This window comes from Xenopus tropicalis, chromosome 5 (genome assembly GCF_000004195.4).
Source record: "Xenopus tropicalis strain Nigerian chromosome 5, UCB_Xtro_10.0, whole genome shotgun sequence".
NCBI classification, from domain to species: Eukaryota; Metazoa; Chordata; class Amphibia; order Anura; family Pipidae; genus Xenopus; species Xenopus tropicalis.
The window spans coordinates 62,370,144-62,386,160 of record NC_030681.2 but is presented as its reverse complement, the minus strand read 5'-3'; the positions used below and the strand labels follow the sequence as shown (position 1 = coordinate 62,386,160).

At 39.9% G+C, this 16,017-nt stretch overlaps 1 protein-coding gene across 7 annotated transcripts in view; it reads left to right on the top strand.

Moving 5' to 3' along the window:
• Nucleotides 1-1,182: 1,182 nt before the first annotated feature.
• The window catches only part of nhsl1 (NHS like 1), a 185,396-nt gene continuing 170,561 nt past the window's right edge, over nt 1,183-16,017 (top strand). For 4 of the 7 annotated variants that reach the window (XM_012962801.2, XM_012962800.2, XM_012962807.3 and 1 more), the window contains exon 1: nt 1,183-2,115. In XM_012962801.2, coding sequence (XP_012818255.1) covers nt 1,818-2,115 — 298 coding nt within the window. In that variant the 5' untranslated portion in view covers nt 1,183-1,817. 7 annotated transcript variants of the gene reach the window in all.

Sequence of the window (16,017 nt, the reverse complement as noted above, 5' to 3'; positions counted from 1 at the left end):
TGAAAGCTTGTTAAGGGATCACATACAAAATTATGTACTGGAGAATGCCATTATGAGCAGTAATCAGCATGGCTTTATGAAGGACAGGTCATGTCAGACCAATTAAATTGCTTTTTATGATGAGGTAAGTAAGAAGCTGGACAGTGGGGATGCAGTAGATATAATTTATTTGGATTTTGCCAAAGCTTCCTCATAGTCTTACACACTGTCCATGTACAGGGGTCTTGGTGGAGGAGAGTGGCATTGTGGAAATTGTCTTTACAGAGGTCAGTGGTTTTTTTTTTCCTATGAGGCATCTGATCATCTGAACAGGAGAAATATGAGATTTAAAGGACAAGGAAAGGCTAAGTCACTTGGGGGTGCCAAAATGTTAGGCACCCCCAAGTGACTTTAATCCCTGAGGGACCCCACTGAGAACCTTATTCCAAGTAGAGAATGTAACATTAACAACCACCCTCTGTACCCGATCCTGTAGCCAGTTTTCAATCCATGTGCAAACGACTTCACTAAGACCAATAGACCTTAGTTTAGAAAGCAGTCGTTTGTGGGGAACGGTATCAAATGCTTTGGCAAAATCCAAATAAATTATATCTACTGCATCCCCACTGTCCAGCTTCTTACTTACCTCATCATAAAAAGCAATTAAATTGGTCTGACATGACCTGTCCTTCATAAAGCCATGCTGATTACTGCTCATAATGGCATTCTCCAGTACATAATTTTGTATGTGATCCCTTAACAAGCTTTCAAATAACTTGCCCACCATGGATGTCAAACTTACAGGCCTATAATTGCCAGGCTGAGATCTTACTCCCTTTTTAAATATAGGAATGACATTCGCCTTCTTCCAATCCCTAGGTACCATACCTTAGTTGTATTTTTGTGTATAAAATAATTTTTGTTTCTGGCGTATGTGTTTATATTATGGCAAATTTTTTTTTTTCCTTTTTTAGACATTTAGAACCCTATATCTTGTTACAGAATTGGAATTACACAAAATATTTAGAAAGCTTAGGTTGTCCTGAAAAAAACGATATATAGTTTTCCTGGGTAAACTAAAAGCCCCTAAAGTGAAACAGTGCAAAATGTTCAAAAACTGTCCGGCAGTAGAAGTTCCACTTTGGTTCAAAACGGCTGGCAGTGAAACGGTTAAAGGTGCTCTACTTTTTCAGTCAGGCGTAGGCTCTGATGGTGGCAGATATTGTTGGAAAACGGGTAAAATGTGTTGTTTATCGTTCGCAGGCAGAGCTTTAAGCAGAGAAAATGACTGCACTTTTGGTTATATTTTGGGAGAGCCTCCGCAGTTTTCTGGTGACAGTGAATATTGCGAACAATCACCACGGAAAATACAAAGGCTTTTTTCCTTTGTTCCCCAGCAAAAGGATGCGCTGCGAGTATGGTAAAAGAGACTGCACTAAGACGCCAGCGACCTGCTGTGCCTTGCAGAAATTACCGCGTGTTTTTGTCAGTTTATATTACACCCAACAGTGCGTCACTTATTTGCCTGCCCCTACTACGTGCTCCGTCACTGCGTTTATATACGCTGTTTTCGAGACGTCATAGTCTCTTCTCGCAGACTGACACGAACTACTGGGAGATTTTGTCTGCAGGATCTGAACCACTGGATGTTTAAATGGCGTTGCGGGACTTTTGAACAACTTATACAGGACTTCGGGCTTTGTTATGAAAATCGCGACTGTTTCGCGACAAGTGGGACTTTTGCGCGGCATGGAGACGTATGGTCCTTTGAAACCACAGTGCACTGCGTCTAAAGGAAATAGAATTAAGTTGCAGTAATACAGTTGAGAACAGGTGCCATGCCATTTCACCTCAGGCTAGTGCAACCAATTTATGTGTGCCGACTGGGTGACCCAGATGCCCAAGCGCCCAGAGGAGGCAATTATTTGATCTTTAACTCATTGGAGGATGTTAGCTCATACTCGCTGCGGCAAATCGTCCGTCAACTTTCCGATCTCTGCAGACATGCTGAGAACATTTTTTCCAGTATTCATTTTGAGGCGTCCTCTTTGGGGGACCGAACTACCCGCTTGAAGCACAGAATTTCGTTTCTACAACATAATATTAGCCACCTGGACCATAAAAGGGTTACAGTGCGTAAGTATATTCGTTTCTAACTTAAAAGGGTTTTGTGGTGGGTATAATATGATTTTATCACCCAAAGTATCAAAAAAGTCTGCATCTGCTTTCATACAGTTTTTTTATTAAATGTCTTTGCATTTGTCATATTGTTTACCCTCTTCTTATCTTCTTAACATCATGTTTTAATTAACCAACCATTGAAATCACTCAAAGTTTAAAAACGTTATATGTTGCTACCACAGTGCTTTTTAGCATTGTATTGAAAAAGTAATTAGTGATGTCAGTTAAGGCTTGTTTAGCAATACCTGTGATCTATTTCTCTTACAGATTTTTTCTTTCAGTCTCTTTAGTTTCTTTCAGTCTGTTACAACCAATAAGTCAGTTAAATACTTTGGTGTGCAAGATCTGAAAGTACAAAGCACTTGACACATGAAATTTCCACATCTCCACTCCACTAAGTGAATAACCACTTAGCAAAAGGTATTATTGCACTCTGTCTAGGGTTATTGAAGGTCACATAGACTGCAAAAGATTTTCTGAAAGCAGTTCTAATGTGTAGCGCTGGCTCCTTCTGAAAGCTTAGAATCAGGCACTGAGATGGCTGCCTACACACCTGCCTACACACCTATATTATAACTAACAAACAATACATATGTTGGTTCAAGAATAAAATTTTAAATTGTAGAGTAAATTATATATTATGTAACAGTGTAATTTAGAAATAAAAAGTATACCATAAAAATCATGACCGTGTCCTCTAATGTACTTATTAATAAAAATCATGTCCCTTTGCAAGACTCTTTTCTCCAGAGAAGACAAATGCAACTTTCATAGTATTTCCTCATAGTTTAATTCTGTACTAGTTTAGTTGCTTGTCTCTACACTCATTCCTGCACATATGGCGTATTCAAGATGAAGCCTTACCAGGGAATTACAAAGGCAAAATTGTGCTTTTATCCACAAATTCTATCACAATAAAATTGAGTTTGATTTGGCTGTTATTTACTTAGTAAATTATTATTAATTTATTTGTCACAGCCATTAATCAAAGCAAAATTGCTAGTTCCCATGCTTTATTTTTAGTTTACACAAATTGTGAACCCACAACTTTTGTCACTGAATCTCAACTTCATGGACAACCTCTTTAGGTCATAGGCAAAGAGGTTTTTTTTTTCTGTTTGATGAAAAATGCAGATTAATAGCATTTGCGACTTTCATGCACACCCGTTAACATTAAAATTACCTTGTTATAAATCTGCTTCCTTTACTTTAGACAGTATGAAAACCAAAGTCTGGTGACATTAGCCTAGTTTCTTTTTCAGGTGTGGCAGTTCTATTGTTGTTTTTCCAGTTTCCAAAGTCATCATGTTTGTGAGACTGACATGGTCTATGGTAGTAGACTTACAGCGTGTCTTAAAAGGTGGCCATACACATTGAGATTTTAGTCACTTGGGGGTGCCTAACATTTTGGCACCCCCAAGTGACTTAGCCTTTCCTTCTCCTTTAAGTCTACTAAAAACATTAAACATTAAATAAACCTAATACAATTGTTTTGCTTTCAATAAGGATTAATTATATCTTAGTTACCATCAAGTACAAGGTACTGTTTTATTATTACAGAGAAAAAGGAAATCACGTTTAAACATTTTATTTAAATGATTAGAATGGAGTCTATAGGAGATGGCATTCCCATAAATCGACAATAGTGAAGCACATACCTCAAGGCTACTAAAAACATTAAAGTAGGATTATTTTGCTATCGGCATGGATGTATGCTTTAACATCAAGTGCCATTCAGTGCTTTGTACATTTTAAATCAGTTAAAAGGTAAGATTTTGTTTCAATATAACTCTTTAAAGGGACACTAAACCCAACTGTAAAGCTGTCCCACTGCGCCCCCTAGTTCTCTATTGAAATTGATGAAAAACTTAATTACACATGGAAACCAATTCACTAATGAGAATTCTACTGACTGAAAACTTAATTAAAGATGCAAGAGAATTAACCAATGAGAATGCTGATTCCCAGCACTGTGTCGGGCATCTTGCTGGTACCTTACATATAGAGATAAATTTATCATTATTTCCCTTTATTATATGACACTGGAATCAGACATGGGGATAAAGGGACAGACTTGTTCAGTGCTGGGAAACTGTGCTTATTGCTCCCAACTCCAATTGCAGGAACAAAGAACATGGAACAAGATTTACTCACATCAGCTGGGATGCTCATTGGAGGATTTTTTTGCATTTCAATGCTGCCGCGGGCACTGGAGAGCCTGAAATTGTGCAATATTGCATTAAGAATACAACCCTGATATTGCTGGACTACAGCTCCCAGCATGCCTCACCCTTCATTATAATATTCTGGGATTTGTAGTCCAGCAACAGCTGAGTAAAGTTTGGTTGAGCCACTGTGCAGCAGGGTTTAGTGTCCCTTTAAATATGATAATGGTTTGGAACTTGTGCACAGTATTTACCAGTTATTAGTATTATTCCCTCTGCAACTGAACATCTGGGGCAAAGCATTCCAGTCATCAAAGAGTGTTGTTGATTTAAATTAAGGGGTTCAGTCATTGTATAATAATTGTCAGCTATCTTTTGTACGTTGGTTTTCTATAAATTACTATTTTGTCCTACTCAGAGGGGGGACATGTTATCTTTGCGTAATGGTGTTGATGCTTGCCCTCTTTCAATGTTGACACCCACTTTCCTTTTTGTTTAATCTTGTTCTGTAACACCCATATAACAAAAATACAGTGTGTTCTGATTATTGTTGTGCCACGATACATGTTCTTGTTAGGCTAATGTGACACAGGTTGTTTTCTCCACAGCCTTTCTACAGTTCTGTGCCCAACGATGGCCCAACACACTCCTCCAATTACATTACAAGAATTGTCTTGGGTTTCCTATTTTAGTGAGTTAATTTGCAAATATTAAAGAGTAATTTTATGTTAGCATTTCAGATGTCCTATAAGGTTTTTAAACTAACCCCCCCTCCATTGACATGTTTGTGTGAAACCTGTCACATACACATTTATTACATTTTAACATGGTAAAGAATGTACTTCTGGCATCTGGTAGGAGTGTCTTCTTGCCTCGGCAAAGAAAGTATAAACGTCTGAGAGCCAGGGAGAAATCTATAAGGGAGTGGTCCTTTCAAGGGCCAATCTGGATGGAAGTCTAAACTATGAAGAACTCTGCTTTCCCCTCAGCCTCAGGAAAATCACAATGAGGTTCGGCCGGTCCAGACTTTGAGAGTGGGGGAAAAGCTATAACTTTTTCACAAAGTCTGGGCCATGAGTGTCAGAGATTCTTGCGTCTTGGATGTTGTACGGGAAGGATATCATCTCGAATTTCAGAAAAAACCCAGAAGTGTGTTCCATAAGTCAGTACCCCAAAAATATCCTCAGGTAGAGGGAATCTTTCAGGAATGTTTGGATCTACTGAAAAGTTCGAGGGCAGTGGAGCCTGTTCCTCTATCTTTCCAGAAATTTTTTCATCCGTTTCGCAAAATAATCCGCCAATGGCGAAACACGGAGATTCGCCACGAATCCATGCCTGGCGAAACATTCGCCCATCACTACTCTGAACCAATTCATTCTCTTTAGGTGTTTTAAGATGAAATCCTTGGCCTTCATACTCCTGGCAGTACCTCCAAAGTCTTGATTAATAAATCTCGACTTAAAGGATGCATCTTTGAAGGTTCTCGTAGCCGTTATAGCCATCGTAGGGGAAGAATAAATCCCATCTTATAATTACCTGGACAACATTTTGTTGGTAGTGTGTACAGAAGGAGAAGCACTTGTAAACAGGGAAAGAACCATTTCCAGACTTTAGCAGTTTGGTTGGATCATAAAACAGAATATCTGATCTCTCTTCCTTGTGAAAAAATCTTAAGAATGGTGGAGCAGCTGACTTCCTTTGTGTGGCAAACCAGAGTGTCTGTAAGGTTGTGTATGTCAATTTTGGGGCTGATGTCTTCAGCTATCCAGATGAAGTGGGCAAGGTGGCATATGAGGCCCCTTCAGATTTTCCTTACAAATCGGGAGCTCTCAAGCCCATTAGATATTGTTTTCTTCCACTTCCAGAGGAAGTGAAGTTAAGTCTGGACTAATGGACAAATCCAGAAAACTTGTCTCAAGGACTTCTGCTTGACAAATCTCAGTGGGAGACGGACACCACAGATGCTTCAGAGTGAGGCTGGGAAGCAGTGTTAAATGGTCCCAGGCAGACTGCATTACCTTAGACCAAAATGAATGGGGTTTCAACTAGTCACTCAAAAGCTTGAATCTCCAAGTGGAAGATCTCATGTCGACAGACTCAAACCAAAAATGTTGGAAATTCTCTTCAAGAAATCCGGCAAGGTCCTTGTTGGGGGTAGATGCTTTGCTTCAAGATTGGAGCAAGATCTTCACTTATGCATTTCCTCCCTTTTCCATGATATGGAGCTTATGCAAGATTGATTGGAAGAAAGCTCTAGTAATAGCCCTGTTGTGTCAACTGTCAGTGGAGGAACCCATGAGGCTTCCACTAAGGCTGGATCTTCTTGTGCAAGGGCGAGTCTTTTTGTAAAGGAGGGCAGGATCTTCTTGTGCAAGGGCGAGTCTTTTTGTGAAGGAGGTGTGTCATTTGTCCTTAATAGACTGGTTGAGAGGCAGAGGTTATTAATAGAGGCTGTCATGATGAACTCTTCTGTCAAAGTCAAGAAAAGTCTCCACTTCAGCTCAGTATTAAAGTGTATGGAATTGTTTTGGTCTCTTTGCCTTAGAAAGAAAGGCTGACCCTCAAAATCCCGATTCCAATTTGATGGTCCAATTCCTGTCCCCGGCACTGTCAGCCCTAACAGAGAGATCTTGGTCAGAGCATTTGCTAGTTGGAAGATTCTTTAATGACTTTAATGCCCTCAAACTAAAGTAAGGGTTCTTCCTTGGGACCTTCCAGTGGTCTTAAAGGCTTTGATGTCAGCTCCCTTTGAGCCTTTAGAAAAGCTTCTGATTGGCATGCTACACTTAACATATTATTTTTGGTAGCAATTACATCAGCATGAGGAGTGGGAGGAATATGTTCACTTTCAGCCAAAGAACTGCACACAGTGGTCTTTAAGTCCTCATGAGGTCAGTCTTTGGATTCCTGCTAAAAGTAGTCTCACAATTTTCATTTAGATCTGAAGATTGTTCTGCTGCCATTTTGCCCAGATCCTAAATCCGAGCATGAGAGGCTGTGGCAGACTTTGGATTCAGTCCAAAGTATTTCTCACTATATGGAACATACTCCTAGTGGTCCTAGGGAGGGGATTGTCTCCTTCTAACGTAACAGATTTTTGTATTGTGCTGGCTTATCAGTTGGCTGGCAGGGAGGTTCCAGAAGTCCTTATAGCGCATTCTACCAGAGCGATGGCTGGGGGGTGGTGGAAGCCAGGGCCCCACCAGAAGATACCTGTAAGGCAGCCAGGGGTGGCCTTCGGCTTCTACCTTAATTATCCATTATAAGCTGGATGTGTTGCATTCTCAAGAGGCAGGATTTGGGAGCCTTTTAGTGTTCCTCCCTTCTTTAGCTTGCGTACATCCCTTTGTTACCATGGTGACTTGGGGAAATCATGGTAAGCTAATAAAATTGCTCTATTTCCAAGTCATACCACTAAATACCTTGCCTTGGGTGCCTGGTAAAGGGTTCCAATACTACAAAAAAGTATAGCATCATTGAGATTTCTTGTTTAAAAAAAAAAAACCAAACAAACAAGAATTTCGGTCCACAATGGGACCTTTCTCAAAAAAAATGTGAATGTGTGGTGAATTAAATGTGAACAAGCTTGTGTCTATACAAGCAGGACACAGAATTTTTTATAACCTCCTATGAATATGGACTGGACCAACAATGTAATGCCCATATGACCATAACCAGTGTCGGACTGAGATGTCAGGGGCCTACCAGCAAAAGGTCTAGTGTGGTAAATACAATACCGTGTCCTCAGCGCTTTGTGATTAATGATATAGAGTCAGTGAAGAAAGTGACGAAAACTCTGTGTGTTCCTGCTGCTCCTCCTCAAGTCACCCCTTTGACTGGGTCCCAAACGCATACAAAGAATTATGGCAGGAGCGCATGTGGAAAATAAAGAACAAAGAACAAATAATAGTGCAATATTGTAATGCAAATCAGGGATCAGGAGGAATAACTACCGAATCCCAAAGAAAGTGTGTGAAAGGCTAATTTGCTTAATGTATCACCACGTGCTGTAATGTTAAATGCTCACCAGATAGCAATATTGAGTAGGCAAATAGAAATTTCTGATTCAACTTGTAGCCGTCTCCTCACATATAGGCACAAAATGGAAGAGAAAGCAGCAAATAGTGCAAATCATTTATTAAAAGTAACAGAATAAGATGGATCTACTTACAAAGTGTAGATAATGTACAGGCTTTCATAAAACTCGACGCGTTTCACGTACTGGCGGTACGCTTTCTCAAGAGTATTTACAGTGTGGCCTCCTTAGGGCCCTTTTATACAGTACTACAGCATGGGGTGAGTGCCCATCCCCCTCGTAGTAGATGTGGCTGGTAATGATGACATCACCGCTAGTGTGTGACGTAAGTGTAGAGCCCCTGCTGGCCACAGTTGGGAAGTGCAAGGGATCTGTCCCTCCACACATAACTCAGGAAGGGCAGACTAGAAGAGTAGAGCGTTGCCATAGCAATTTCACAATTTTTTTTTTATTTTTTTTTAAACTTTTTTAAAAACTTTTTAAAAATTATTTCAATAAAATTATTTAAATAACAATTACTTCCATAAAATCAAAATGCAGCCAAATCTAGATCCACATTAAGTCCTTCAGGATGCAGTGTATTCAGTTTGAAAATCCAATAGGTTTCACGCTGTCTAAGTCTAGTAAATCTGTTTCCCCCCCCTTAATTTTGAAGAGATATGTTCAAGTCCCATAAAGAAAATCCCTTTCGGGTCACTATTATGGAACTGTCTAAAGTGTCTGGATACTCCATGGTTCATCCTCCCTGCTTTAATGTTGCGGATGTGCTCATTAACCCTAACCCCCACCGATCTTATGGTTCGCCCCACATAAAATTTATTACAGGGACAAATGAGTATGTAAACCACATATATAGTGCGACAATTAATGAAGGTCTTAGGGGGTGGAATATCCCTCACAATGTGTTTCCTAGGCATGACATAGGAACAAGATGCGCAGAGTTTCTTACCGCATTTGTAAGTGCCCTTAAGGCCAAATGCATTTTGTTTGGTGTGTGGATGATCTCGGCCCCAGACCTTAGAAGGTGCTATTATGTTACTAATGGTTCTGGATTTGCGGAAGCATACCTTAGGGGTTTGTTTACATAAATTGCCCAGTAAAGGGTCTGCCGACACAATGTTCCAGTGTCTATGGATAATCCTGCGGATGTGATGTGCAGAGTTGTTAAATTTGGTGTAAAAATTAAAATTAAAGTCATGGGGAGAGGACACATCCTTATGTTTCTTGACTAACAAGGTCTCTCTATCTTTATTAATAGCTGTTAGCTCTGCCTCGTTTAACCAGGAGGGTTTGTATCCCTTTTCCAAGAATCTCTCTTTTAGAACACCACATTCCTTAAAGAAATCACCTGGCCTTGAACAATTTCTCTTTGCTCTTAAGTATTGTCCTTTTGGGATATTTTTTATGCATTGTTTGTGATGACTGCTGGTGGCATGGAGTAACCCATTCCGATCTGTGGGTTTGCGGTATAATTTGGTTTCTATCCTATCGTTGGCGATGAACAGCGTGAGATCTAAAAAATCTACTGTAGTAGTGTCAATGTTGGCAGTAAAGGTTAGATTAAAGGTATTGGTGTTGATATGTTTAATGAATAAATCAGCAAGTTCCTTAGGGCCATCCCAGATAAAAAGCAGGTCATCAATGTAGCGTGTATAAAGGATAATGTGTTGATTAAACTTCGATGAACCCCAGATATAGCTATCCTCCCAGACAGACATGTATAAATTGGCATATGAGGGTGCAAATTTACTCCCCATTGCGGTACCTTCTTTTTGCAAGTAGAAAGTATCATTGAAAATAAAGTAATTATGTGTAAGAATGTAAGCTATACTATCCGTTAGGAAGGATTGGAGGTTTGAAGGTAGATCACTGTCTATGTCCAATTTGGATTTGATGGCCTCTATGCCTTTTATATGTGGAATGTTCGTGTAAAGGGCAGATACATCACACGTAATCCATGTGTATGTGTTCTTCCAACTAATGCTCTTTAGTTTGTTGAGCAAATCAACCGTATCCCGTAAATAAGATCTTTGTTTAATGACTACTTCCTGTAGGAAATGGTCAACGAATTCTGAGAGATTACTTGTGAGTGAGTTGATGCCGGAGATGATGGGCCTCCCTGGTGGCTCAAGAGGATTCTTGTGAATTTTAGGAAGGTGGTAATAAATGGCAATGCTAGGATGTCGTGTGAAAAGGAAGTTGTATTCTTTGTCCTGTATGGTATTGGCAGACCTAGCTGTTTTCAATAAGTTATCCAATTCCTTAGTGTATGTATTGGTAGGATCCAGTACCAGTCTTTCATAGACTGTCACATCCCCAAGGATTCTGTCCTCTTCTTTATCCTCCAATCATTACCATGATTCTTCTAGAAGTGCACATCGAAATGAGAATGTGGGTCGGCCCAACACAAGGTCAATGAGTTATGCGACAGCCACAGGTAAAACTGACCCCCATACGTCCACCTTTTCCAATACCAACCATCCGGGTGGTAAAAACACTGTCCCCACTACTAAACCACAAAGAAAGGAAACAAGGGATTTTCACTCATTCCCAGTACCGAGAGGGCAAAAGAGGGGGGGCAGAACATATAGAGGAACTCGAGCAGGACAGAGGGTGCAGAAAAAGAGATTATCGCAGCTAAGTGTCACTCCCATCTTTAACTTATCAAACAAAATCCTTTCTATAAATGAAACCAGAGTCCTTAATAAGGGCCTCAAGTTTGCCCCCAGTAAGGGGCCAAACAAATTTGAGTTATATATAGACCTACATAAATTTACACGACAACTCACATTAAAGAGATATAATCTTACAAGAGCCCCTATAGATTCTCCTCAAATAGATACAAACCCTGATCCCGTTAAGAGGTTTAAATGTTATAACAAGAATAATTTTTATCCTAAGGATGCTCAGGGGGAACACATCAGAATGTTCCAAAAACTGGTACAACGTGATTTCGATATGCTCTTTACCATATCTCCTAACTCCAGAAACAACCTCACACGTGAGGAAACTCTTGCCCTACAGAATCTTATGAAAGATGGTTCCATAGTTATCAAACAAGCCGACAAAGGAGGGGGGATAGTCATTCAGAATATTAGTGATTATTATAAAGAAGCGGACAGAATCCTTGGGGATGTGACAGTCTATGAAAGACTGGTACTGGATCCTACCAATACATACACTAAGGAATTGGATAACTTATTGAAAACAGCTAGGTCTGCCAATACCATACAGGACAAAGAATACAACTTCCTTTTTACACGACATCCTAGCATTGCCATTTATTACCACCTTCCTAAAATTCACAAGAATCCTCTTGAGCCACCAGGGAGGCCCATCATCTCCGGCATCAACTCACTCACAAGTAATCTCTCAGAATTCGTTGACCATTTCCTACAGGAAGTAGTCATTAAACAAAGATCTTATTTACGGGATACGGTTGATTTGCTCAACAAACTAAAGAGCATTAGTTGGAAGAACACATACACATGGATTACGTGTGATGTATCTGCCCTTTACACGAACATTCCACATATAAAAGGCATAGAGGCCATCAAATCCAAATTGGACATAGACAGTGATCTACCTTCAAACCTCCAATCCTTCCTAACGGATAGTATAGCTTACATTCTTACACATAATTACTTTATTTTCAATGATACTTTCTACTTGCAAAAAGAAGGTACCGCAATGGGGAGTAAATTTGCACCCTCATATGCCAATTTATACATGTCTGTCTGGGAGGATAGCTATATCTGGGGTTCATCGAAGTTTAATCAACACATTATCCTTTATACACGCTACATTGATGACCTGCTTTTTATCTGGGATGGCCCTAAGGAACTTGCTGATTTATTCATTAAACATATCAACACCAATACCTTTAATCTAACCTTTACTGCCAACATTGACACTACTACAGTAGATTTTTTAGATCTCACGCTGTTCATCGCCAACGATAGGATAGAAACCAAATTATACCGCAAACCCACAGATCGGAATGGGTTACTCCATGCCACCAGCAGTCATCACAAACAATGCATAAAAAATATCCCAAAAGGACAATACTTAAGAGCAAAGAGAAATTGTTCAAGGCCAGGTGATTTCTTTAAGGAATGTGGTGTTCTAAAAGAGAGATTCTTGGAAAAGGGATACAAACCCTCCTGGTTAAACGAGGCAGAGCTAACAGCTATTAATAAAGATAGAGAGACCTTGTTAGTCAAGAAACATAAGGATGTGTCCTCTCCCCATGACTTTAATTTTAATTTTTACACCAAATTTAACAACTCTGCACATCACATCCGCAGGATTATCCATAGACACTGGAACATTGTGTCGGCAGACCCTTTACTGGGCAATTTATGTAAACAAACCCCTAAGGTATGCTTCCGCAAATCCAGAACCATTAGTAACATAATAGCACCTTCTAAGGTCTGGGGCCGAGATCATCCACACACCAAACAAAATGCATTTGGCCTTAAGGGCACTTACAAATGCGGTAAGAAACTCTGCGCATCTTGTTCCTATGTCATGCCTAGGAAACACATTGTGAGGGATATTCCACCCCCTAAGACCTTCATTAATTGTCGCACTATATATGTGGTTTACATACTCATTTGTCCCTGTAATAAATTTTATGTGGGGCGAACCATAAGATCGGTGGGGGTTAGGGTTAATGAGCACATCCGCAACATTAAAGCAGGGAGGATGAACCATGGAGTATCCAGACACTTTAGACAGTTCCATAATAGTGACCCGAAAGGGATTTTCTTTATGGGACTTGAACATATCTCTTCAAAATTAAGGGGGGGAAACAGATTTACTAGACTTAGACAGCGTGAAACCTATTGGATTTTCAAACTGAATACACTGCATCCTGAAGGACTTAATGTGGATCTAGATTTGGCTGCATTTTGATTTTATGGAAGTAATTGTTATTTAAATAATTTTATTGAAATAATTTTTAAAAAGTTTTTAAAAAAGTTTAAAAAAAAATAAAAAAAAAATTGTGAAATTGCTATGGCAACGCTCTACTCTTCTAGTCTGCCCTTCCTGAGTTATGTGTGGAGGGACAGATCCCTTGCACTTCCCAACTGTGGCCAGCAGGGGCTCTACACTTACGTCACACACTAGCGGTGATGTCATCATTACCAGCCACATCTACTACGAGGGGGATGGGCACTCACCCCATGCTGTAGTACTGTATAAAAGGGCCCTAAGGAGGCCACACTGTAAATACTCTTGAGAAAGCGTACCGCCAGTACGTGAAACGCGTCGAGTTTTATGAAAGCCTGTACATTATCTACACTTTGTAAGTAGATCCATCTTATTCTGTTACTTTTAATAAATGATTTGCACTATTTGCTGCTTTCTCTTCCATTTTGTGCCTATATGTGAGGAGACGGCTACAAGTTGAATCAGAAATTTCTATTTGCCTACTCAATATTGCTATCTGGTGAGCATTTAACATTACAGCACGTGGTGATACATTAAGCAAATTAGCCTTTCACACACTTTCTTTGGGATTCGGTAGTTATTCCTCCTGATCCCTGATTTGCATTACAATATTGCACTATTATTTGTTCTTTGTTCTTTATTTTCCACATGCGCTCCTGCCATAATTCTTTGTATGCCTACCAGCAAACCCTGGACAATGGGCCCACTTTCAAAACTTTAATTCCTACTCTCCACCCATTGTCTCTAGTCTTCCTAGAATACTGATATTTCCATTTAACACAGTAGCCAACAGGCTTCAATTTGTAAAACAATAGACCAGACACTATGGGCACCCATGTCTTTCTACTCCAAAAATGCAGTTGCAGTGCTTTCCCAAAATTGGCAGTTTTGATGAAATACCTTTTAAAATTGCCTCAAAGTGTCTACTTTCAAGCCCCTCCCACATAGCATAAGGCGCCAAGAAAAAACATCATAAATATGAAAGCCAAGGGTCCACTGAACAGTTTGTCCATTGTGCATAGGATTACCAAAGTATCTGGCATTTAGAGATCCCAAAGGGAAGTTAGTGCATACATACGGTATATGATGGCATATAAACCAGACAGTGTATTTTTTGGTAGTAGATATATATGGGGGAAATAAGTAAGTTGATCCCTGAAAACCTCATTTTCAGAAAATACTCATGTTGAATATAAAATGGGTAAATATGTCTTTGTATGGCTCAGCAATGCTAAGCTAAATATAGTAATATGTATGTATGTATTTGTATGTCTTAACTTGCATTATATCCCACATAACAACATATCAATAGGGATGTAGCGAACTGTTCGCCGGCGAACTAATTCGCGCGAACATCGGGTGTTCGCAAGTTCGCGAACTTTCAGCGATGGTCGCAATTTGGGTTCGCCTTAGCTGTCGCCAAATTTTGACCTCTCACCCCAGACCAGCAGATACATGGCAGCCAATCAGGCAGCTCTCCCTCCTGGACCCCCCCCCTTGGACCACTCCCTTCCATATATAAACCGAAGCCCAGCAGCCATTTTACATTCTGCCTGTGTATGCTTGAAGAGCTAGTGTAGGGAGAGAAGCTGTGCAGTGATTTGAGGGACAGTTTAAATAGGTTTGCTGGCTAGTAATCTACTTTCTACTGCTCTGTATTTGTGTAGGGAGAGAAGCTGTGCAGTGATTTGAGGGACAGTTTAAGTAGGTTTGCTGGCTAGTAATCTACTTTCTACTGCTCTGTATGTAGCTGCTGTGGGCAGCTGTCCTGCTGATCTCAGCGTTGGAGTTTTCCAATGTGCAGCTATCAATTCGAGTCGCTGTTAAAACATGGTTGATCAGTGCTTGGTACTCTATATTAGTTTTTGGAAAGAGTTTGCAGAGCAAAATGTGCTTCAGTGGCTTCCACAACAAAAAAACAAAGATTTTCAACATTTATCTAACATATTTTTTCTGGCCTCTGTGCTTTAGTGGCTGCGTTAAAAAAAACCAAATTTTTCAGGAATGTACACATTCCTGATTTTTCAGGGTTCTGCAACAGCGGCAAAATCGTATCTTTTATGGTCACCGCAGGTGATCAATAAAGTAGGCCAAAACTGGGCCCACACTGCAGAATCAGTGTTTTTTGGTTCACTTCACTGTACATTGAATTACAAGCACGGTGACTGCTAAACACACCACTAGTAAAAACTATTATTCGCTCATTTGACGGTATCATTAAAGCTTATTGCGTTTTTTTTTTCGTTGCAGTAAACGCGGCGTTTTATCTTTGCGTGTGAACCGGCTAGTAACCTTTACACGACTTGATTGGCATGTAGACACCGGACATTTTAAAAGCAGTTTATTACACAAGTTTAGAAATGTAGTGTGATTTCTGCCCTTTACAGCACAAAACGCAACGCTATGTCAACAACGTATTTTTCAGATAAATTTTTGCCCTTGATCCCCCTCCTGCATGCCACTGTCCAGGTCGTGGCACCCTTTAAACAACTTTAAAATCAGTTTTCTGGCCAGAAATGGCTTATCTAGGTTTTAAAGTTCGCCTTCCCATTAAAGTCTATGGGGTTCGCAAAGTTCGCGAACGTGCTGACTTTTTTTGCGAAGGTCCGCTACATCTCTACATATCAACATAAAATATTCTAAATATGAAAGTCAGGGGTCTACTGAACAGTTTTTTAATGTCTAATATGCATAGATTTA